This window comes from Bufo bufo, chromosome 5, assembly GCF_905171765.1.
Source record: "Bufo bufo chromosome 5, aBufBuf1.1, whole genome shotgun sequence".
NCBI lineage: Eukaryota > Metazoa > Chordata > Amphibia > Anura > Bufonidae > Bufo > Bufo bufo.
Window position 1 is genome coordinate 86,139,867 of NC_053393.1, and position 24,832 is coordinate 86,164,698.

The following is a 24,832-nucleotide window of genomic DNA, read 5'->3' on the forward strand; positions in this document are numbered from 1 at the left end:
GGTAGTCTCAGAGGAATACCCCCTAAATTTAGTTAGCCCAAAATGTCAAAAAAGGGGTATTCCGCTGAAGAGTACTTTTAGGATTTCACAGGGCATTTTTACGCATTTGGATTCCAAACTACTTCTCACGCTTTAGGGCCCCTAAATGTCAGGGCAGTATAAATACCCCACAAGTGACCCCATTTTAGAAAGAAGACACCCAAGGTATTCCGTGAGGGGCATGGCGAGTTCATGTAAAATTTTATTTTTTGTCACAAGTTAGTGGAAATGAGACTTTGTAAGAAAAAAAAAAAAAAACAATTTCCGCTAACTTGTGCAAAAAAAAAAAATCTTCTATGAACTCGCCATGCCCCTCACAGAATACCTTGGGGTGTCTTCTTTCTAAAAATGGGGTCACTTGTGGGGTATTTATACTGCCCTGGCATTTTAGGGGGCCCTAAAGCGTGAGAAGTAGTTTGAATCCAAATGCGTAAAATGCCTGTGAAATCCTAAAGTTTCATTGGAATTTGGGCCCCTTTGCGCACCTAGGTTGCAAAAAAAGTGTCACACATGTGGTATCGCCGTACTCAGAAGAAGTAAGTCAATGTATTTTGGGTTGTATTTTTACAGACCAAAAGTTGGACACACCTTCTCATTCAAAGAGTTTTCTTTAATTTTCCTGACTATGAAGGCATCAAAAACTATGAATTATCACATGTGGAATTATATACATAACAAATAAGTGTGAAACAACTGAAAATATGTCATATTCTAGGTTCTTCAAAGTAGCCACCTTTTGCTTTGATTACTGCTTTGCACACTCTTGGCATTCTCTTGATGAGCTTCAAGAGGTAGTCCCCTGAAATGGTCTTCCAACAGTCTTGAAGGAGTTCCCAGAGATTGCTTAGCACTTGTTGGCCCTTTTGCCTTCACTCTGCGGTCCAGCTCATCCCAAACCATCTCGATTGGGTTCAGGTCCGGTGACTGTGGAGGTCAGGTCATCTGGCGCAGCACCCATCACTCTCCTTCATGGTCAAATAGCCCCTTACTTTTCAAAGTTTTCCAATTTTTCGGCTGACTGACTGACCTTCATTTCTTAAAGTAATGATGGCCACTCGTTTTTTTCTTTACTTAGCTGCTTTTTTCTTGCCATAATACAAATTCTAACAGTCTTATTCAGCTTGTGTATCCACCTGACTTCTCCTCAAACGTAACTGATGGTCCCAACCCCATTTATAAGGCAAGAAATCCCACTTAAACCTGACAGCGCACACCTGTAAAGTGAAAAACCATTTCAGGGGACTACCTCTTGAAGCTCATCAAGAGAATGCCAAGAGTGGTGCAAAGCAGTAATCAAAGCAAAAGGTGGCTACTTTGAAGAACCTAGAATATGAACATATTTTCAGTTGTTTCACACTTGTTTGTTATGTATATAATTCCACATGTGTTAATTCATAGTTTTGATGCCTTCAGTGTGAATCTACAATTTTCATAGTCATGAAAATAAAGAAAAGTCTTTGAATTAGAAGAGTGTTCCAGATGTTTGGTCTGTACTGTATACCCATACTGTGTGTGAGAAATATCTCTGTAAATGACAACTTTTAAAAAAAATTCATACAAAGGTTGTCAATTTTACAGAGATATTTCTCTCACCCAGCATGGGTATATTGTAAAAAATACACCCCAAAACACATTGCCCTACTTCTCCTGAGTCCGGCGATACCACATGTGTGACACTTTTTTGCAGCCTAGGTGCGTAAGGGGCCGAAAGTCCAACGAGTACCTTAGGCTTTACAGGGTTGCTTCACAATTTAGCCCCGCCCAAAATGCCAGAACAGTAAGCACACCCACAAATGACCCCATTTCGGAAAGTAGACACCCAAGGTATTCACTGAGGGGCATAGTGAGTCTGTGGGAGATTTTTTTTTTTTGCCAGAAGTTAGCAGAAATGGAAACTTTAGTTATTATATTTTTTTTTTTCCTCAGAAAGTGTCATTTTCCACTAACTTGTGAAAAAATACTAAATCATACATAAACTCAACCATGCCCCTCCGCGAATACTTTGGGGTGTCTTCTTTCTAAGATGGGGTCTTTGGGGGGTATTTATACTATCCTGGCATTCTAGCACCTCAAGAAACATGACAGGTGCTCAGAAAGTCAGAGCTGCTCAAAATGCGGAAATTCACATTTTTGTACCATAGTTTGTAAACGCTATAACTTTTGCGCAAGACCAATAAATATACACTTATTGGTTTTTTTTTTTTGTCAAAGACATGTAGCATAATAAATTCTGACACAAACTTGTATAGAAATGTAATTATATTTGAACAATTTTACCAGAAAAAGTTAAAAATACACTTTTTTTGAGAAAATTGCGGTATATTTTGATTAATATCAGAAAAATGAAAAATCTCAGCAGCAATTAAATACCACCAAAAGAAAGCTGTATTTGTGAGAAGAAAATGAGGTAAAATTAATTTGGGTGCCAAGTTGCATGACTGAGCAATAAACCGTTAAAGTTGTGAAGTGCCGATTTGTAAAAAAGGGCCTGGTCACTAGGGGGGTATAAACCTGTGGTCCTTAAAAGCTGAGAATACATCTTGTAGGGTTGTCACTCAGTTTTATTGTTGCTTTGTCGTTGATTAATAGTCTTCTAGGGATTTTATGTTCACTAGCAATATGAATGAGTAATGTGATCCAGCTGGAAAGGGCTGGGACTAGGTTTTCTGGGAGCATAGCCAGAAAGGAAGAACTTTGCTTCTGTAGTCTGTATACGTCACAGTTTATCTGATAAAACGCGGGGGCGCAATAAAGGAGCATAGTTTACAAAGAAGTAATTAGAACTGGACATCCTGGAGTTAGTGCAGTGTGACCTTACATGAGCGTTAATAACAAGCTCTGTAAAGAAGACCAGCACAATACCAGAGCTGAGGCCACACTTGAACATGGAGCTTCTGTCTGTCCCATCACCCCTGCTGAGTTTTGGGAATGCTAACTTGTATAGGGCTTGCTGTTGCCATGGTTTGTCTACTAATTCACTTGGTGAAGAACAGAAAAGGACATAACTACCCTCCAGGACCATTACCCCTACCCTTGGTGGGAAACACTTTCCAGCTGGACTTCAGCAACTTACCTGAAAGCTTATCCCAGGTAAATCTGCTGTAAGAGTGATCATGTGAGCACTTGAGCAAGGGTGGGTGATTATCTAAGTTTGCAGAGTATCCTCCTAAAAGAGAAATGCCAAAGACAGTGACTTGGATAAGTGTTCTTCCTCTTCACTGCGGTTGTGAAGAATACCACTCCTGGTTTATGCAGAAGATCTGACTGGAAGGACTATCTACAAACTATAATTGTTTTCAGTGTCAGGCAACACTTTGCTCATGATGTGCCATTTAGAAATGAGTGAAGATTCTTGGCAGGATAAATCAGACTTCTGTCTATTTCCTGATGCATTTTGTAAAATTACATTCAAAATTACATTTATGTCTTAACATAACAGCTCATGCAAAGAGACAGGAAATCCCAAATTGATATTCTTTAATCCCTTAAAGGGGTGGTCCAGGATCTTGATATTAATTGTATTCCCCACATAGGTCACATGAGATCATAGGGATCTGACACTTCACTCTCACGCAGATCAGCTGTTTCATTGTAGCTGCGACCTCAGAAGTGGGCTCCAAAACGACACAACTTTGCCCATCGTGTAGTGCACTGGTTACTGAAGCATGCAAGCAGTTTTGCAGTTACCAGATTGGTCCATTGAACAATGGATGGAGCTGTGTAGTTCCGGCATCGGTGCTAATTTGGAACAGCTGAATAGTGGAGTATTGTACTCCCACTGATCTGATATTGGTACCACTTGGAACCGAACCCGAGTTCGGGAAATTGTTTTTTACAGTACAAATTAATTTATGAGGTTATTACCCGAAGTCTCGAGAGACTCCGCGAAGCAATAACTTCGGCTCATCGGAGCCAAAACATTCTAATACTGTACGGAGATCCTGCTCCATACAGTATTGGAACGAATATCAAAATCATGGATACCTCTTTAAGGACCAAGCATATTCTGATGTGAAATTTTAATTTTTTCTTTCACTTGCTTACTAAGAACCATAGTTTATTTTTATTTATAGTAATATGAGAGCTTGTTTTTGGTAGATGAGTTGTGCTTTTTAATGCAAGCTTTCCAGTTCATAACATGTATTGAGAAACTGTAAAATATTTTTTGGTGTAATATGAAAAAAAAAAACGAAATCTGCCTTTTTTTTTACAGCATTCACAGTATGGTAAAAAAAGAAAATTTATATAAATGTTGTTATGTTTTAGTATTTAAAATAAACTTTTTTATTTTTTCCATTGATGGGGCTGTGAGAGACTTGTTTTGGTAGCATTTTTCAGTACATACAAATTTTGGATCATTTTTGTAAGGTTAGAAAAAAAAACAATGGCTATCACTGAAAAGAAAATGACCCTCTAAAATATAACATTTATCAATTAATTTGAATACAGTATATATAAACCTGTATATATAAAATTCCCATTCAAAACATAAATAGTAATAAGATGAATTGCACAAATCATCAAGTATCCACAACCAATGTGTGACTGTCATAGGGCCCTCCTATGTAGGTGACTATGATGAAATGCTGATAAATAAATTGGCAATTAAATATCCTGTTTTTAACTCTTGGTTATTTGATACTGAGTTACATCCATAGGGAGGCCATATCGACAAGTGGAGCTGGGAGAAGACAACAATCCCTATACTGGCCCCGAGGCTACCCCTGCCTAAAAGTGGAGCACCCGCCCCGAAAGGGGCGACAACACTTATCGGTGGCTAAACCCTAGGGTGTCACCTAGAAGGCCCTAAATAAATCTTTAGATTTGTCTCTAAACAGTAGGACTGATAGTGTTTATATATCCCTCTGTTGCTTTCTATGCATATGGTATGTGAATTTTGGCAATGGGTTTTACAGCACCGCGAATGCTAAATAACATATTTTAATATTTTGGACATTTTTCGCATGGGACCACACCGATTATATTTCGTTTTCATTTTTAAATATGATAAATGGGTTTAAAATTTTTAATACAGTTGATATTTCTTTTATATTTTTGTAAACGTAATTATTTTTTTCCTTTTCTTTCAGCCCCCCTAGGGGATTTAAACTTGCAATCAATTGGGTGCTTGTAGCATTGTCACGGATCAGCAGATGTGAACCCACTGTGCCACGGCTATACTCTGGAGGGGCATGTCCAAGCAACTACCTGGTCTTCACTAGAGCTTCTGGTGGTGAGGATAGGCTTGAGCCGTTAGGATAGTTGCCAGGGGCTACTCCAGGGCGTAAACCAAGTCAGTGGCAGCTGGTTCAGGCAGACCAGAGGATACCTGGTAGGTATCGCAAGTACAAGCGTAGTCCAGGTGGCAGAGGCGTTACCAGGAGCGACAATGCAGGACCAAAGGATAAGGCAGAGACAAAGTCAGACCGGAAGAGGATCAGGCAGGCAGCACAGTAGCAGGTCAGGCAATCCGGGTCGGCAACAGGAGAGATTAATCAAACAGGCAGGGATCAGACGATAAGCGAAGTCCAGAAACAAAGTACAAGTCAGGAGCACCAGTTGTTCTCAGGCTCTTTAGCAAAATACAAGGACCTTAAACTGAGGCATCTGGGAAAAGGGCTAAACCACTTAAATACCTGCAGGAGAGCCAGGGTTGGTCAGCGAAGTCACCTGACCTAACCCTGCCTGCCCAGGGAGTAATGCGTGCCGCCCCTAGAGCAGGGTAACATGACACCAGTCGAACTAAGACTGTGTCCAGGGCTGAATAGAAGCTGTGGAGTGGAATCCTCAGAAGCAATATCACTTATACGAACAGAGTGTCCCTGACTGCAAGCCGCTGTTACAAGCATACACTGCAATACTTCTGCATTGCACTGTAAGTGATTTTTCTGACATCCTATTACTTGCAGTGAGAGGCCTTCAGATTCCAGCCCTCTCCCTCTATCTAATAATGTCTGTAAAGTGCTGCAGAATATATCCGCGATATACAAGTGAGTAAAATAAATAAAAATTTTCACCCTTTTGCTCCTTATAATGTTAATGTAGAATAGACACGGGTGAGAGGAGTGTTTGTTTAGGGATCTGGACATGCCCCTCAGCCGCGGTCAAACTGATTGTGTTGGTTACACCACTTGTTTAGAGCCCATGATACAGATTTACCCCCTTATCCACACAAAGCGCCAGGGACAGCAGTTAATAAGTTCATGCTCAGTACAAGCGATTCCTCTTTTCTATAGCATCTTTTTTTCTCATTTCTCTACAGTTGGGGAAAAAGTATGGGAATATTTTCAGCCTGCAGATATTCTTTGAGAACTCTGTTGTGTTAAATGGTATGATGCTATCAAGAAGGACTGGTGACTAAATCAGAGGACACTGCCGACAGACCCTCCATACCAATGTTTGAGCATCTTGATTGCATAAAGGTAGGTGGGAAATTTTAGTTCTCTCACAGTTTATTGTAATCAGTGATCAGAATAAATCCTTGGATCAATGGCCCATCTCCAGTAATCTACTACATATAATTATTTATAGTATTATTTTACAAAAGATTCAGCGCCGTACTTGCCTACCAGAGTACCATAGGATCCTCCGGTGAGCCCAGACTCTGATACCATAATGGGCCCCAAAGGGCCAGGAAACAAAAACCATTTCGAGTTGGCTTTGGAGCCAATTAATTGGCACTATGGTCTATTCCTTTGAATCAAACCTTTTTAGACTTTATTGATTATATGAGGTTTGGGCCAGAGAAAAATTTCCTCTGGTGGGCCCGAGGAACCCGAGTCCAATCCTGAAAAGGTACTATGCGTCTTTTAAACTTTCAACAAGGCAAGGGCAAAGCCTTCAAAAATCCGCTGTCACGGGCTTGATGTAACTTCTATGTATGTATAGAACAATCGTTGTTCCTTGCAACCCAATAGTCTCTTTTGTGTAAACTGAATAAAATGTTCAAACAATGAATGGAACAACTCAGGATGTGCAGTGATTTCCTGGGAGGCTGCTGTCTTTGGTATCAGGCTGTCTGGGTGCCAGATGCTCTTTTCTGAGGAAGATGGCCACATCACTCTGGTGCTGACCACCATTGGGACCTCCAGTGTCTACCTGCTTTGTCTGCTCACTGCTGCTTTGGTTTCATGCCTGAAATACTTTAAGGCACCGATACTGACTGGTTTGCTTCATATACACACTGTTTCTTTGGAGACTGCTTCTCAGCACACAGCATGAGTTAGCTTCGGAACAGTTCTGCACACATGTGCACTGACTGGACCAATTCCACACACCCACTTTTTTCCCTGCAAAATCCACTTCTCTGGCAGTCCTGACTAAGTATCTGGCACTCTCTGCTGCAGCAGTATCTTTATGTATTACATACACACATTCCACATACCTGTTATTACACTCCCTACCCATGTTCCACACACACATACATATTTAAACCTCACCCAAATACTCACATTTTATACTCCACCCCCTGAAGCTCAGAGGCTTCCATTCCAAGACATTATGGGGCATGTCAAAGTTACTTTACCTTGGCCAAAGTATTTAGGGTAGCAATCTGGTGCTTGAGGTGAAGGAAAGTCTAGCTGTGACTCTGCGTTTGGACCGTATAGGTTGGGATCCTACTGGCTCAACTATGTTGAAAAGTCAACTGCGTTTTTCAGTGTAAATGTATTGTGGAAAGGTGTACAGTGCTGGAAGGCATGTTTGTCCCACTCGTGTACCTCAGATGGGTGATACAGATAAAATCCAGAGAGTGGCAGTGGTCTCAGCAAAGCATAGTTTGCTGAGAGAGTTTTGTATACATTTTCTGGGCTGGATTTTACTTGGACTGGCAGTTAGGCTTGGTAGAGGGAGCTGCCAGTCCACACTCTTCCGGCACGGGTATTCCCTTTCACCTGAGGTGATCGCAGGTGAGGCCTGCTCTAATCAGGCTGCGATAAAGCACCTCCCAGTGTGTCAGTCAGGGGAGTGTGTGTTATCAAAGATTCATCGTGCAACAGAGGCCTGCTGAAGTCTCTGGGAAAGTGGTCTCAGCCGGGCTGGTTGAGGGGCCACGGGGCTAGGTGTTAGCCGCAACATTGGGGGACTCCGCGAGGTTCGGGACCAGAGACAGGCGGACTTCTGGGCCACAATCCCCCAAAAGGACTGGACTTTGTCACAGCCTAGGAAGTGCTGGAGCACAGGCTGGAAAAGCCGCATGATCGTACCGTGTGTGAACAGTGTTCTAAGTGAGGTAGGAATACTCCTGTTTAGTTAGAGCCCAGACAGGCAAGGTGTTTGTTTTGTTCTGTGAAAATAAACCTTACGTTTGGACCTGCAACCCGGCTGTTGTGGAGATGATTGTGAGAATGACCCACGAACAAAAGCTAATCCCTGATAGTATGCAAAAACTCTAAAACTATATACTGTATGGTTTTGTATCTGACATGTATATAATGTACAGTGGAATTTGGCAGCATATTCAGCAATGTGTAATTTAAATATTTATTTTGTACATGGTGTTAACTCTGTGCTTTAACATAGCTCAGTAGGTTTACTTGCAGATGTCAAAGTTATACAGTATGCAGACATGTTGATATTTGTCTAGGGGTTGAAATTACTGGAAATTTTATGAGACAGTTGCACGACACTAAGAGCAAGTTTGATTTAGTTTAGTATGCCTTGTAATAAAGAACTGAGTCTGTAGCTCAGAGGTCGCCAACTTATGCTTGTTCACTAGATACTTCCAAATATGACAATATGTTTTTTTTTTTAAAGGCTTAAAGGGAATATGTCACCATGACCTTGGACTTTTATCTGTAATAAAAGATATAGTATTGCACATAATAATTAGAGATTAGTGAAGTATTAGAAATTTTGATTCGACTGCTTTGCTTAAATTGACAAAAAACATTTGAATTTTTTCATCACAAAGCGCATTTCTTTGTAAGTAGTGGTCGTAATGACTAATTGCACCACTGGCCATCATTGTACGCCTCAGATGCCGTGTTCATACATGACTGATGTAAATAACAAAAAAAAATAAAAAAAAATCATACTTATTTGATCCATTTGCTCGAGACTGGCTGCCATCTTTCTTGAAGATATGGCGTGAAATCTCACGCTGCCCGAGATGATGTCATCACACCGGCCGCCGTGGTGATGTCATATGTCACAGCGCACAGGATTTTGTGCGAGATCTTCAAGCAAGATGGCGGCGGCCGGCCTGTCGTGAGCAAATGGATCAGGTAAGTATGATTTTTATTTTTTACACTATTTCAGGGTAAATCGATTCGCTACCACGAAGCATGAGGAAATTCGCCTTCACGTCTAATCGAATTTATCCTGAAATTCGGATCGAAGTCCACTTCAGGGGCTTCGATTCGCTCAACACTAATAATAAGTCCAAATCTCTATCTTTTTATTTTATTACAACACCCTGTTCCCCTGCTGTCAGCACTGAAAGCTGCACTGAAATACACAGTCCGCATGCACCGCAGTCCTGACAATGTATTTCAGCGCAGCTGTGAGCACTGACAGAGATGGAAGGGGAGGGGGGAGCACTAGGAAAATAAAAAATTGTGATCTGAATTCCTTATCTCCAGTACTACTCATGTACTACTGCAGATTATATTGATGCAGATCGTGATTAAAGATTCCCTTTAAGTGCATCTCCAGGCATTTTCCATTTGGAATGAAAGAGCAGCAGGGATCAGATCAGCATCAGAACCACAGTGGCAAAGGGATTGTGATTCATATATAAAACATGTACTATTGCTGGACAATCTCTTTAAAGGGCATCTGTCAGAAGATTTGCACCTATGAAACTGGCTGACTTGTTACATGTGCGCTTGCAGCTGAAGACATCTGTGTTGGTCCCATGTTCATATGTGCCTGCATTGCTGAGGAAAAAAAAGTTTTAATATATGCAAATAAGCCTCTAGGAGCAACAGGGGCATTGCTGTTACACCTAGAGGCTCTGCTCTCTCTGCAACTGCCACACCCTCTGCAATTTGATTAACAGGACCAGGTGTGATCTCGTTTACACTGCCTGGCCCTGTCAATTAAAGCGGGGAGGGCACAGCAGTTGCAGAGAGAGCAGAGCCTCTAGGTGTAACGGCAACACCCCCCTTGCTCCTAAAGGCTCATTTGCATATTTTAAAACATAATTGTTCTCAGCAGCGCAGACACATATGAACATGGGACCAACACTGATACCTTCAGCTGCCAAGCTCACATGTAATAGGTCAGCCAGCTTCACAGGTACAAACCTGCCCACAGATTTCATTTAATGACCTACAGTATCTGTTGTCCTGCTGGTGGTCTAGATAAGGCAGGATAGAGAAATGTAGGAAGGAAATGTGTATTTGACTTGGCCAACTGTTGGAGAGTCATCTACAGGGATCCCAAGAGCCACACATAGATTCCAGGTAACCTCTGTAGCTAGATTGCTCAAAGACAAATGCAGCAGTACTAAGAATGTTTGTAATGTATGTTTTTACAAATTTAGATATTTGAAATAACAGTGGCCATACAGAATAGATGAGTGTTGGTGGTACCAGCAGAACATCGAATGTGCATGAGGGATGTCCACAACTCTCATTTGACAGCAGATGTTGGGAGAAAGGAGGATCAGCCAGTTCACTTTTAACATGTCTAATACTTTTGTGCTCAAGCAAGGCAAGATAGTGCTTTGTGGCCAGGGGGCAGGGGAGTGCATAGCCTTCTGCCTGAGGCAAAAATTGAAACACCACCGCCCCACCATGCCAAATCCTTGACCTAATCTCTTCCCTCCAGCCAGAGGACTAACTTGAACATTCTGGGCTTCAGTCCAAAATCTATAACAGAGTGCTCCTAGCATGTCTTCTTATGCGGCACAAGGGTCTTTGGGCCCCCTCAGGCTCCTGGGCCCGGTAGCAACTGCTACCTCTGCACCCCCTATAGCTACGCCCTTGATCTCATTATAGTCAATGGAGATGTGGAGTTGCCCGACATTGTGTAGCAGTATCCGGCTATGCCGGCTACATTAAATCCAGTAGTGTGTTTCTCTGCCAGATCAGACTAGTGGATTACCTTTACAACAGCTGCCAACAAAAATATCTAAAGTAATCTCTTTTCCCCATTGAGAATACATGCATTTGAAACCTGAATATCTTGAATGAATGAATGAATAACTTATATAGCGCTGCAATTGAGAACTAATTCGCCTCAAGGCGCTTTTGAGCCCTTGACCGCCTGTGCTTTCAGAAGAGGTGGGTCTTGAGCTTGTTCCTGAAGGCTAGATGGTTTTCTTCTGAGCGGATCTCCGCAGGTAGACTATTCCATAGCCGGGGTCCTTGGACTGCGAACCTTCGTTCGCCTCTTGATTTGTAGCGGGTATTGGGGATATGGAGGAGGTTCTAGTTAGCTGACCGGAGGGGGCGACCTGTGGTGTAGTGCTTTATTTTCTCGCAGAGGTATTGGGGTGCTTTCCCTTGTGTACATTTATGGGTGAGGCAGAGGGTCTTGAAAAAGGAAATAGGTTCTTGGCAATAACCAAAGACAATTATCTTTCCCAACTGGTTCAGGACCCATCTAGAGGGATGGCCGTACTGGACTTAGTACTAATCAATAGACCTGACAGAACAACAGATGTGCAGGTTGGGGAACACCTGGGAAATAGTGAATAATCCTAAACTCTAATTATGAGAAGTACATACCTTATGGGAATAAAAGGGTAAGGAAAAGGAAAAAAAAAACAAGGTGGAGAACAGATATGTAAAGGAAGCAATAAAGGACAAAAAGCATTTAAATCACTAAAAGAGGAGAGTAGCAAGGAAGCATTGAAAAACTATAAGAAAAAAATATAATATGTAAAATACAAATAAAAGCGGCCAAACTGGAGACAGATAAATTCATTGCTAAAAAGGGTAAAACTAACCCTAAAATGTTCTTCAATTATATAAATAGTAAAAAGTATAAATCTGAAGGTGTCATCCCTTTATAGATTGAAGAGGGGGGAGTTGCAGAGAGCGATGAGGAGAAAGCAAAGCTATTAAATATTTTTTTCTCCACTGTATTCTCTGAGGAAAATAGACTGTCAGATAAAATGCAGAATGTAAAAGTAAATTCCCCATTAAAAGTGCCCTGTGTGACCCAGGAAGAAGTACAGCAGCCTCTTAAAAAGATTAAAATAGACAAATCGCCAGGACCAGATGGCATACACCCCCATATCCTAAGACTCTATACTGACAGGGAGTGTTCCACAGGATTGGCGTATAGCAAATATGGTGGCAATATTCAAAAAAGGGTTAAAAACAGAGCCCGGAATCTATAGGCCGTTAAGTCTAGCATCTGTTGTGGGTAAACTGTTTGAAGGTTTTCTAAGAGATGCTATCTTGGAGTACCTCAATGAAAATAAGCTAATAACGCCATATCAGCATGGCTTCATGAGGGATTGGTCATGTCAAATTTAATCAGTTTCTATGCGGAGGTAAGTTCTACACTTGACCGCGGCAAGTCAATGGATGTCGTATATCCTCACTTCTCCAAAGTATTTGATACTTTTGTACATAAAAGGTTAGTACATAAAATGAAAATACTTGCGGTGGGAGAAAATATCTGTATGTGTGAAATGTGTGTTTGGCTCAGTGATAGAAAACAGAGAGTGGTTATCATGAGTAGGGTTATTGGCTACGCTCGGGTCCACTACCCCATCATTTAGCTAACTAACCTTCCCCATTTCCTCTCCCAATAACCACACACAGCCACTGTTTGGATTAAATCGGCCACAGCAGCCGTCTTTTATTAAATAATATAAATAACATGAATAAACATAACACTTGATATAACAATGACATATATATATAAATATATACATGTCTAACTGACGAGGGAGGTCCTAGAAGCCGCCTAACTGCACCTTAAACGACCACAAACCACCACGGCAATTCCATCTTGCCCCCAGCCGCGTACCACAAGCTCGGGGACACCAACTGACGGACGCCATACCAAGCCAACCAGGTGCCCCAACTCTGAGAGTCCAGCCCCACCATTGAGGCCCTCTCATTCACCGTTACCATCCAGTAGCCCCAGCTTCTATGACCTCCCCCCGCCACGACTGCTGCGACAAACGCAACACTTAAAGACACACTCCGTCCACCACCCCTTGTCCACTTTTTTTTTTTTTTTTTTTATACATTTATTTATTTATAAAATACACATTTTTTTTTTTTTTTTTTATATATATGCATCCCCTCTATAATATACCGTTGCCGCCCTGAAACATCCAAGTACACACTACGGGAGGGAGGGAGGGAGATGCTGGCTCTCTGCTCCTAAAATGGCGGGCGCTGACCTGCCTCACCACTACTTCAGCCTGCCGCTCCCCGCCCCTTCCTAGCTCCTCCCCCCTTTCCCTGCACTCATCCACTTAACCCTTACCTTGCTCTGACCTATGCTCACAAAACCCCTCATGCCGGCCTCCCCTGAAGCGTGCCGCTTCGTCCGGCCTCACTTGAGTAGGGTTATTGGCTACGCTCGGGTCCACTACCCCATCATTTAGCTAACTAACCTTCCCCATTTCCTCTCCCAATAACCACACACAGCCACTGTTTGGATTAAATCGGCCACAGCAGCCGTCTTTTATTAAATAATATAAATAACATGAATAAACATAACACTTGATATAACAATGACATATATATATAAATATATACATGTCTAACTGACGAGGGAGGTCCTAGAAGCCGCCTAACTGCACCTTAAACGACCACAAACCACCACGGCAATTCCATCTTGCCCCCAGCCGCGTACCACAAGCTCGGGGGCCCCAACTGACGGACGCCATACCAAGCCAACCAGGTGCCCCAACTCTGAGAGTCCAGCCCCACCATTGAGGCCCTCTCATTCACCGTTACCATCCAGTAGCCCCAGCTTCTATGACCTCTCCCCGCCAACAACGCGCAGCTTGACAGCCCTTAAGCTCGCGCGTTCCGCCACACCCGGAGGGCTGTTTCAATACCTCCCTGCAAGTCCAGTGACCACAAATCAATGCCCACCGCATTGAGGTGGACTCCATCCTGTCTCCAAAAGCCTCCTGTTCCTGCTTCCAACTCGGGGTGCCTCACCACCACCGCCCCATGTTTGGCACAGAACCACCCAATTACCCTGTTCAGCTTAATCCTAGCCTTATTCAGCCTTTCCACCGATCTCGCCTCCCTCCAGACCTTCCTGGGGACAATGTCCGACCACACAGTGACAACTGACGGGAAGAGGGACCACAAACGCAAAAAATCAAAACGGATATCCCTGATCAACTCTCTGCAAGGTCGGACCCCTAGGTCATTTCCCCCAACATGCAACACCAAGACATCTGGGACTCTATCTAACCTGGCTTGCCGATGAACCTCCTGCAAAACACTACCCCACACCATACCTCTGCGTCCGATCCATCTTACTATGGCTGTCCCCCGGTCAAACCCCAGCTGCCGCCCATTCTGCCGAACATCCGCTCGTAATGCCCCCCAGAACACGAACGAATGGCCCAGGATCCAAACTAACAACGGGGCATCACCTGAAAAAAGAACGAGATAAACATGGTTAGACACAGCCTTAAACTGCCCCTAAACGCACATACAGCCGAAAACGCTCCGACTCCCACCTCCCAATACGCTTAATCACTTCATCTCGCACCCCCAAGCGAGCAGCCTCCGTGGCAGCACCTATCCTGAAGGAATGACCCGTAAACTTGCCAGAGTCCATTCCTAGATTACGCAAACATTTCTTGAATACCGCTATAAATTGAAATCGCGATAAAAAGGAGCCATCCTTGTGTCTGAGAATCGGGCCTGCCGCGACCCCTGCCCTTCCTTGAAAATCCCGCAAACACCGTACTGGACACAATAGACATCCCGGCACTTCAAACAATGAGACTAAATGACCCCTCCCCTCCTGATCCGTCTTTGAAAATCTCAGATAAATCACCACCCTGTCGTCATATAACGTTACATCCTCACTCCTCAGACCCCCTTCCCGCTGCACACTTGCACACACTAACTCCCCTAAACGAAAGGCCCCGAAAAAAGCCAGAGCAAAGGCTAGTCTAAATAAGCTCACCTCCCAAGCCGAGCGACACACTCCAGCTACCTGCTCCCCTAACTGTAACAATAACGAAAAGGACACCGGTAGGCGGGAATCTTTGACACGCTGAAACCTTCTATAACCCTTCAAAATTTGTCGGACCAAAAAGGACTTAGTAATGTCCGGGGAATTCCGCAACTTGAATCCGAAAGCCAAGCCCGCCATGCAACCATTGATCTTGGCAACCGACCAACCTTGATCCTTCACGTGGCCAATGAACAGTAACAACGGAATTTCCCCGTCCAGTACCTCGACCCCTAGGTCATTACACCACTGCTGCCACCTACTCCAAGCCCTATCGTACATCCTCCACGTGCCTTCACTCAATGATGCCTGCAACAGACAAGCTACGGTACCTCCAGGATCTCCCACAACGACTCTGGACACACCAATCCGACCTGACTCGCCTCCGGGGCCAGCTGGCGAAACCGCTCCCACTGAAAACGAGAAAGTGCGTCAGCTATACAGTTAGAGGAACCAGGCACATGCACCGCAAACACCCAAGCATTAAGGGACAAGCACCGGAGAACCAACTGCTGCAACATGCAAATAACTGGGGGGGAAGAAGCCGTTACACTGTTGATGGCTTGCACAACTCCCAAGTTGTCACAATGGAAACGAACCTTCTTGTGCCGAAACTTCTCCCCCCAGAGCGTGACTGCCAACACAATGGGGAAGAGTTCCAACAATGCCACGTTTTTTACCCACCCTTTTAGTACCCAGGACTCAGGCCACCGACCCGCACACCACTGCCCTTCACAGTACGCCCCAAAACCCACTCCACCCGCAGCATCCGTAAACAATTCGAAATCAAACGCATCAACCACCCCCCCCATAACTAATGCTCTGCCATTAAACTGTTGTAAAAAGGAATCCCAAACTTTCAAATCCCCTTTTAACTCACTGCCTAGTCTAATAAAATGGTGGGGAGACACCACCCCTCCTGTCGCCGAAGCCAACCTCCTACTAAAAATGCGGCCCATTGGTAGGATTCTGCATGCAAAATTTAATTTGCCCAACAAAGACTGCAGGTCCCGCAGGCGAATCTTTTTTGCTCTCAATGCCGCCGCCACCTCTGTTCTTAAATCTGACACTTTGTCTACTGGTAGCCTACACTCCATCCGCTGTGTATCGATGACAATACCCAAAAAGCTTAGCTCAGTAGCCGGCCCCACCGTTTTTTCCACCGCTAACGGGACTCCAAAACACTCAAAAACAGACTGCAATGTGGATAACAACAACGAACAAACCCTAGATCCCCCCGGCCCCAAACACAGGAAATCATCCAAATAATGAATGACAGAGTGACAACCTGATTCCTGAACCACCACCCACTCCAGAAAAGAACTGAAACGCTCAAAATATGCACACGATATTGAACAGCCCATTGGCAAACACCTATCCACAAAATAAGCGCCATTCCAAAAACAACCCAGTAAATACAAACTATCCGGGTGAACTGGCAACAACCGAAATGCCGCTTCAATGTCACATTTTGCCAACAGGGTACCCGGACCCAGCTTCCTTACCCATTCCACAGCCGCATCAAAGGAAGCATAAACCACAGAACAAAGTTCCGGGTCAATGCCCTCATTGACCGACGCACCCTTAGGGAATGATAAATGGTGGATGAGCCTAAATTTATTAGGCTCCTTCTTAGGGATCAAACCCAAAGGGGAAACTCGCAAGTTACTGATGGGTGATGTAACAAACGGACCATCCATCCTCCCTAGGGAAACCTCTTTAGCTAACTTTCCTGTCACTATGTCCGGGAACTGCAATGCCGAGCGCAAATTCTTCCGCTTCTCTATGACTGGTAACGGGTGTGAAGGTATATGAAAACCGAACTTAAACCCTGAATACAAAAATTCAGCTAACTCCTGGTTCGGATATCTATTTAGATGCCCCACCATCCTTTCCACTCGCACTGGGGTCTGCCCCTTTTGCACAACTATCCCCCCCCCTTTGTCTACCCCCTCTAAAACATCTGCTAGCCCCATGGCCCCCGCCACACACGGAACATTCATGCCTAAATTTGCATTTTTGGCCGAATTTGCAATTTCCCTCATTGAAAAGGAAGCAGTATCCTCTTCCAACTGGGGGCGTCCCTGTACCTTGCTGTACCCCAACCCCTGCCTCACTCCGAAAGGACTGACCACTCCTGCCTGGCGCTGTCACCCTCATCCATAACGCAATGTCCTTATGGTCCCATCTCATATTCGGACGGACCGCTTTCCTCTGACGAAACTGTTCGTCATACCGTAACCACCCGGAACCCCCATACACTCTATAGGCTTCCCCAATAGCATCCAGATAGCAAAATAAAGGGGAACAGCATTCCGGACTCTTCTCCCCAATCACACTTGCCAAAATAGCAAAGGCCTGCAGCCAATTACTAAATGACCTAGGGATGAGGCGATAGCGACGCTTATCATCATCCTCCTTCCTTACTCCGTCCTTCTTTACCACATCAAGGTTGAACCGTTCCAACGGAAGCAGCGAAAAAATTTCTATATACTCTCCCTTCCAAATTTTTTCACGCACCTCCGTTTTCAAATGCGCTCCCAGGGGACCCTCAAAGCAGACATACACCTCCCCTTTTGCGGCGTCATCTAATCTGGGCCTATCCTCCTCACCTCCCGCCTGCGTCTGCACTGACACTGATTCGGCTACACCTGTGCTATTGGCCACTGCTACATTACTATTGTTAGCGGTCGCCGGTACATTGCTATTTTCTGCCCCCAACCCCCACGCTGCTAAGGGGGTAGCCCCCATTGCCCCCCTATCCTGACTAACCCCAGCTAAACCACACAGCAAGCGCCCCAAATGACCGATAATAGCACTATTGCTCCCACCCGCCCCAGGCGCCACATTAAATAGAGATAACAGTGTTCCCATTGATGTCTCACCTAGCTGCCCGGGTGCTGTGAACCCGGCAGCCGCAGGTCCTGATTCCTGACGGACGACTCCTGGATCCACGACATTCCTTTGATGGGTACTTGCGCTGTTCGCCGGCAGCACCCCAGCCGGATCACTGCTGGGTGCGTTAGGAATGGCTCTGGGACGCCCTCTGTCTTCAACGGTGTCAGGACCAGTAGCAAACTGTCCGCCCTCAGGAAATGGCCTGAGCAACTCCCTGTCCTCCATATAAGCATCTGCGCGCCTGTCTTCATGCCCAAGAGGCCTGCTCTGGGGCGGGGAGCCGTCCAGAACAGCCTCGTCCTCCTCCTCTGTAAGAAGCGCATCATGGCAAGGCCTGCGCCCGTCCCTGGCACCTACAGGCGCAGCCTCGTGTGCCACTGAAAGGGGCTCATCCTGTAAGGGCCTGCGCCGGGCCGCCCTGGTCGACCGCGCAGCCCCGCTGCTGCCTCTGCTGCCACTACCTCTCCCACGCTGAGCAGGCCTCCGACTCCTGGGGACAGGAGGGGATCCTGCAGAACCAGGTCCTGACTCCCCTGTTGCTGCCGCGATTGGCTGAGGGGAAGGCCCCACAGCCTCTGGAGGGTCCCGCCGGACATATGGATTCCTCTCACGCCGGGAGGTCGCAGTAGCCTTACAATGCTCCCGGCGTGGAGGGTCCCTTGTGGGGCTCCTGACACGGCGCCGGACCCGGGGGGGTAAATCAGGGCTCAGGCGCGCCGGCGGCCGTACCCGCCGCGGCCGTGTAGCTGCTGGAGTAGGGCTAGACGTACCCACCTCCGCCCCCCCTAGCAATGCGGTCACCTGCTGCTCCAGCCAGTCGCTGCCCCTGGTGTCCGCCGCTTCCCTCAAGCGCCGCAGCATCGCCTCCACTGCTTCTGCCATTGCAGTATCCGATGCTGCAGTTCCGATGCTGGCTCTCTGCTCCTAAAATGGCGGGCGCTGACCTGCCTCACCACTACTTCAGCCTGCCGCTCCCCGCCCCTTCCTAGCTCCTCCCCCCTTTCACTGCACTCATCCACTTAACCCTTACCTTGCTCTGACCCTTGCTCACAAAACCCCTCATGCCGGCCTCCCCTGAAGCGTGCCGCTTCGTCCGGCCTCACTTTACTGTAAGAGCAGTGAGACTATGGAACTCTCTGCCTGAAAAGTTCAAGAGAGGCCTGGATGTATTTCTGGAGTGTAATAATATTACAGGCTATAGCTACTAGAGAGGGGTCGTAGATCCAGGGAGTTATTCTGATTCCCTGATTGGAGTCGGGAAGGAATGTTTTTCCCCTGAACTGAGCAAAATTGGCTTCTACCTCACAGTTTTTTTTTTGCCTTCCTCTGGATCAACATGCAGGATGACAGACCGAACTGGATGGACAAATGTCTTTTTTCAGCCTTACAAACTATGTTACTATGTGTATGGGGTTCAGGAGTAATAGCTGTCAGTCCAAACATGACTATCAAGGGTACTTTCACACTAGCGTTTTTCTTTTCCGGCATAGAGTTCCGTCACAGGGGCTCTATACTGGAAAATAACTGATCAGTTTTATTCCAATGCATTCTGAATGGAGAGTAATCTGTTCAGTTTGCATCAGGATGTCTTCAGTTCAGTCGTGTTGACTGATCAGGCAAAAGAGAAGACGCAAAAAGCATGCTACGGTTTTATCTCCGGCGAAAAAAACTGAAGACTTGCCTGAATGCCGGATCCGGCATTTTTTCCCATAGGAATGTATTAATGCCGTCCTTCCGGCCTGCGCATACGCAGACCGGTAAAAATGTGAAAAAAGATACAAGACGGATCCGTCTGTCCGCATGACAAGGGAAGAGACGGATCCGCTCTTGCAATGCATTTGTGAGACGGATCCGCATCCGGTTTTGTGAGACGGATCCGCATCCGCATGGGTTTTATAGGAAGAAGTTGTCCTGTTCCTGAGGGAAGGTCCACCATTTTTTATAATTGTGAGCAATGGATAGGGGCCTGTGCAAGAAGATCAGGCTGCTGGTTGACATGAGTAGGCAGTGAGCCAATTCTGATTTTACCGCAATTCAGCAGCAACCTTGTGGCCATGTTATATGAGACTTGGGCTACTTTCACATCTGCACTTCTGTTCTTTTGCTCCATTATAGAACAAAAATAACGGAAGTGCCAGAATCGGTACATAACTGATGCAAACGGAGCCTAACAGACTCCATTGGCTATAATTGGGTTCATTAGGTTTCCGTTCAGGAGAACTTTTTTGTAGTGAGAAAAAAAAGTCCTGCATGCAGGACATTTCTATCCGCACTTTTTAATGAATTCTGTTATGGAAGCCCCGAACAAAGCTTCCTACGCAGGAGTGAAAACAGCCTTAACAGCTTTACATGTGCAGATTATTGGATAGATTATCTGGAACGAATGCTCCTGCAATCGCTCGTTCCCAACAATCTGCCCGTGTAAAGGTACCGCAGATCACCACTCGTTTATTGGGTGATCCTGTCGTTTGTGCAGGTACCTAGATTATCATTTCTGGGCAGCAATGCAGTTGTATGAGGACAAGCGATCACAATAGCAATTCCCTCATCCTCATACCATGGAGGCGATCACTGCATGTTCAGTCTCCATTCTGCTTGCAGCGTTCTGGTGTCCGTCTGACGAAACTGAGCCAAACGTCCTGGCACACAATGTAAGTCAATGGGGACGGATCCGTTTTCACTGACACAATCTGGCACAAAAGAAAACGGATCCGTCCTCCATTGACTTTTAAATGGTGTTCAAGACGGATCCGTTTTGGCTATGTTAAAGATAATACAAACGGATCAGTTCAGAACGGATGCAGACGGTTGCATTATCTGAACGTCCATGACGGATCCGCACAAAACGCGAGTGTGAAAGTAGCCTTACATGTAATGCGTCCACCTTACCAATGCTTGAGCATGCACATTTATGATGTGGTCATAGGGGCTGGTTGACAAGTCAGTATAAATCGTGCTTTGGTTTAGAAAACACTTTCTGAAGAAAACATTGGAAGGGATTCCACTTTGCAGTTCACTTTGTTGAAGGATCTGAATTCAGAGTGGAAAACTATGGTAAAATTATTGAACAGTTTAGAAATTGATTGCACTGCTCAGCGTACAAAAATGATTCACCCCTTACCACACATATTGGCTCTTTAAGACTTTACTGCTTTCTTACTGGCAATAAGCCATTAAGAACCAGGGATTTTTTGAAGTTTATTTTAGCCCCCTCCCCTTCTCTCCCAAGAGCCATTGACTACATTTTTTATTTACATAGTCATGAGGATTTATTTCTTTAAAGGAAAAGTTTTAATGCCACTGTTTATTATACACTTCTCAACATTGAAATTGCAACACCAAGAAGGACTATAGCAATAAGAAAGCCATATGGTTATGCAAATTGAGAAAGTGGCAGGTATCACTAATCTGCACATGATCAAATTTTATAGCACCTAGCTCCAATCTGTGTCATGTCGGAGGGGCATAAAAGCTAGATTGAAAGCAAAGTTTTTAGCCACATGAAACTTCACTAGTAGGATGAAGTCGGGTGGAATGGTTGTGTGATGCCTTCTGTTTGTCCACGTCCCATAGAGACCTTGGTTTATCACTCTGACAGATTACTGCAGCGACTGGGACCGCAGGGGTGCAATGTGTGAGTATGGTGGACCGATGGGTGTAGTAGTTGTTACTCTCGGTTGTGCAGCTCCCTAGGCCGACATGTGACGGGAAGGATAGCACCGGATTCCTTAGAGGCACACTCTGGTGTTGAGGGATCTCCTGCCAGATGTTGGTGGTGCCCTTGTAGTGTACGGGGACTGTAATGCCCGTCACTACAAAGGTGTCACTTGGTGTGCTGTCGTCCCCCCTTATTTATGGGGAAGTTGGTGTATGTCATTTTTATAAATTGTCATGTAATGTAATGCTATGTATTTCCCTGTTACTATGACACTTGCATGTACAGGCCTGCTAGGGGTGTCATTCCAGCTTCTAGTCACTAGAGGGAGCTAGAGAGCCCTAGTTTATATAAGGCCCAGTCAGGGAAGCAAAAGTCAGTCTAGTCTAAGTGTCTGTCTAAAGCTGCAGCCTGTAGTCTGAAGCTGGAGCTTAGACTATGTCAGAGACAAGTCCAGGCCTGAAGCCTGCGGACCAGGAGAGGGTATTGCAGTCCCTGTAACCGGGTTCCGAATCCAAGGAGAAGGTTCCCCTCCTGTATATAGATATATGCAGAAGCAGGAAGACCACTGTTCAGAAGCTTCTAGAGTCTGAGGAAAGAGGGAGAGAGACAGAGGCAACGCGCAGAAAAGCAAGAGGTACTCAAGATAACAGAGGAGGTACTTTATAAAGCTAAAACCAAGGATATACGCCAGAGTTAAGGTATTGGGCCTTGGAGAAGATTTGCTATGTTCCAGGATCAGTCAGAGATAGAGTGCAAGCTCCTGTACTGCAAGTCCTGTGTGTTTAACACTCTGTAGTCACCTTGCTCAATCTGTATTGCCTGCATCAACCGTATTGAAAAATCGACTGTATGCAAAGGAACTGCGCTTCCGTGAATGTCTCTATATTTAAAACTACTAAAGTTGGAGTTCTGTTTTAACATCACGGTGTTCCTCATTTATTCCTGCTATCAGCAAACGGCGTGCCACCGTTTAATTGGCACTGGCGTCACGAACATTTTCCTACCATCACCTGCCCTTGCAGAGAGTCAGCCGTCTCAGGTTAGTGTCTATTGCACTACTACACCCAGAAACTCTATTAAACACAACTTGAGTACGCTGCACCCTTTGTGGCATGGTTTTAGGTGCATGGAAGGCAGGGCCCCTGAGGTTTGTGACACCAGCACCCTTGGGTGCAAAGGAGGTGTAGAAATGAAGAGGAGTCAGTTCTTACAAATAATTGGAACGTTTACTGATAATCAATTGCCTTGAGGTAGATGTACAAGTTCATTGGCATGGCAGAGGTAGTTAAAATCCATATAAAGCACATTCATTTCAGACCTCACTTCTGCTACAATTCTTGGTAACAGGCTCAGTTGTGGTACAACAGGCTTCCTTTAGCTGGTATGAGAGTCCCTTATCTTTGCAAAATGGGTCACTGGTCCACTTGCAAACAGCCAGGTACTGGATATAATATAAACTTATCATGTTTTCTGCAACCTACAGGATGGTTCTCCCTAACGGCAGGCATCCATCATCTGCTCCATTCTTTGAACTGGTTGCCATCAAAACGGATCCACACGGTCCATAGAGGTAACACACAACTATGCGCTTAGTTGTCAGGTTGTGTCCAGGTGCTTTGAGGCTTCTCCTGGTCACTAGGTGCTGTGGAGTCCATAAGAAATGACTGCTGCTATCACCACTAGACTTGCTGTATATCCACAGTTACTCTGTTCTGTGCTAGATAGCTTTTGATATCTTCTCCTCCAAACTCCCTCAGCCTGGCCACTGTGCAAGCTACATGGTGGACATGTCTCTCCTCATAACTTGTCTAGACTGCAATTTATTATCAACTCTTCCTGTGTCTAGCCTGTACCTTCTAGTGGTGACTAATATTTAATGGTTTACCAGCCTGTTATTTGCAGCTATATATATATAAACCATACAAAGGCATGCCTAACCCTTAGGATACCGGAATTTTTTTCATTTTTGCGTACTCATTTTTCTTCCCTCTCTTCCTTGAGCCATAACTTTTTTATATTTCTGTTCATGTAGCTGTCACGAGGGTGTCAAGAGCCATGCCTGACTCCGTTATACCCGGGGTCAGGAAGTCGCAGCGGGTGGCTGCACGCTCTATGTAGAAAGATTGTGCTGTTTCTTTATGGTAGCTTTCTGGGTTTGCCTTGCAACCCTTTTTGGCTCACTCAGGGATCCGTAGCTCCTTCTCCTCAGCTGTTTCTTGTCCAGCACTCCCAACCTCCTTATATTCCCCTCTCACACTTTCTCTGGTTGCCAGATATAGAGCTTCCTGCCTGGACTTCTATACTGACCCACTGGAGCTGCGTAACTGTGTTCCCTGGTTGTTGTTCCAGAACGTTACCCTCCGGATCCCTGTTGGGCCTTCGTGGTCTGCTGTTGTCGCCCACCTAGGATTATATGTTTGTCTGTATTGTCTGTCCTCTCCTTGGTGTTTTCCTCTTAGTGTCAGTGGTGCGGACTAGTGATCCCACCGCCCCGTTCACTACATAGGGCTCATCTTAGGGAAAGCCAGGGTTTAGGCACGTGATCGGCGTACGGGTGAGGAACCCGTCTAGGGACGTCAGGGCAGTCAGGTGCCAGCCGCAAGGTGAGTCAGGGGTCACCACCTTTCCCTCTCCCTTGGACAGGGCCTTCCCATTTCCCTCCCTTTGCGTGACGCCGGTCATTACAGTAGCTGTATGAGGGCTTATTTTTTTGCGGGACAAATTGTGCTTTCTAATGCTACCATTAATTATGGTATACAGTGTAGTGGGAAGCGGTAAAAAAAATTCCAAATCGGGTGGGATTGGAAAAAAAAGCAAATCCTCCACTATTTTATGGGTTTTGTTCCCACGGCGTTCCGTTTGCGGCAAAACTGACCTGTGCCCTTAATTCTCTGGGACAGTACGATTACAGCAATACCCCAGATGTATAGGTTTTTAATGTCTAAATAGTGTAAAAAGAAATGTAAACTTTAATTTTTTTTACATCCCCATATTGTGACCCCCATAACTTTTTATAGTTACTGTAAATCTACTGAGCTGTGTGGGGGCTAATTTTTTGCGGGACATTTTGGTGGACCATTTTGGAGTGTGTGTGACTTTTTGATCACATTTTATTAC

At 45.2% G+C, this 24,832-nt stretch overlaps 2 protein-coding genes across 2 annotated transcripts in view; one reads left to right on the forward strand and one right to left on the reverse strand.

The window, feature by feature from the left end:
• The first annotated feature begins 2,759 nt into the window (after nucleotides 1–2,759).
• LOC121001277 (cytochrome P450 2D15-like) overlaps nucleotides 2,760–24,832 on the forward strand; it is a 75,396-nt gene continuing 53,323 nt past the window's right edge. Inside the window, 4 exon segments of the mRNA XM_040432270.1 lie at nucleotides 2,760–2,978; nucleotides 2,980–3,129; nucleotides 6,302–6,372; nucleotides 6,374–6,465. Of these exon segments, the coding sequence (XP_040288204.1) occupies nucleotides 2,925–2,978; nucleotides 2,980–3,129; nucleotides 6,302–6,372; nucleotides 6,374–6,465 (367 nt within the window). The 5' untranslated portion in view covers nucleotides 2,760–2,924.
• Nucleotides 14,594–18,575, reverse strand: LOC121001276. The gene is made up of 2 exons (XM_040432269.1): nucleotides 18,045–18,575; nucleotides 14,594–15,572 (listed from the first exon to the last, which is right to left on the reverse strand). The coding sequence occupies exons 1-2, from the start codon at nucleotides 18,280–18,282 to the stop codon at nucleotides 14,608–14,610; spliced, it is 1,203 nt and encodes a 400-aa protein (XP_040288203.1). The 5' UTR covers nucleotides 18,283–18,575; the 3' UTR covers nucleotides 14,594–14,607.

Bases quoted from the DNA above. Each gene is read 5' to 3' on its own strand.
- LOC121001276 (XM_040432269.1), bottom strand. From the start codon at position 18,282: ATGGAGGACAGGGAGTTGCTCAGGCCATTTCCTGAGGGCGGACAGTTT. The intron at 15,573-18,044 runs GTGAGACATCAA...TCTCGTTTTCAG, and splicing joins CACAGCACCCGGGCAGCTAG to TGGGAGCGGTTTCGCCAGCT.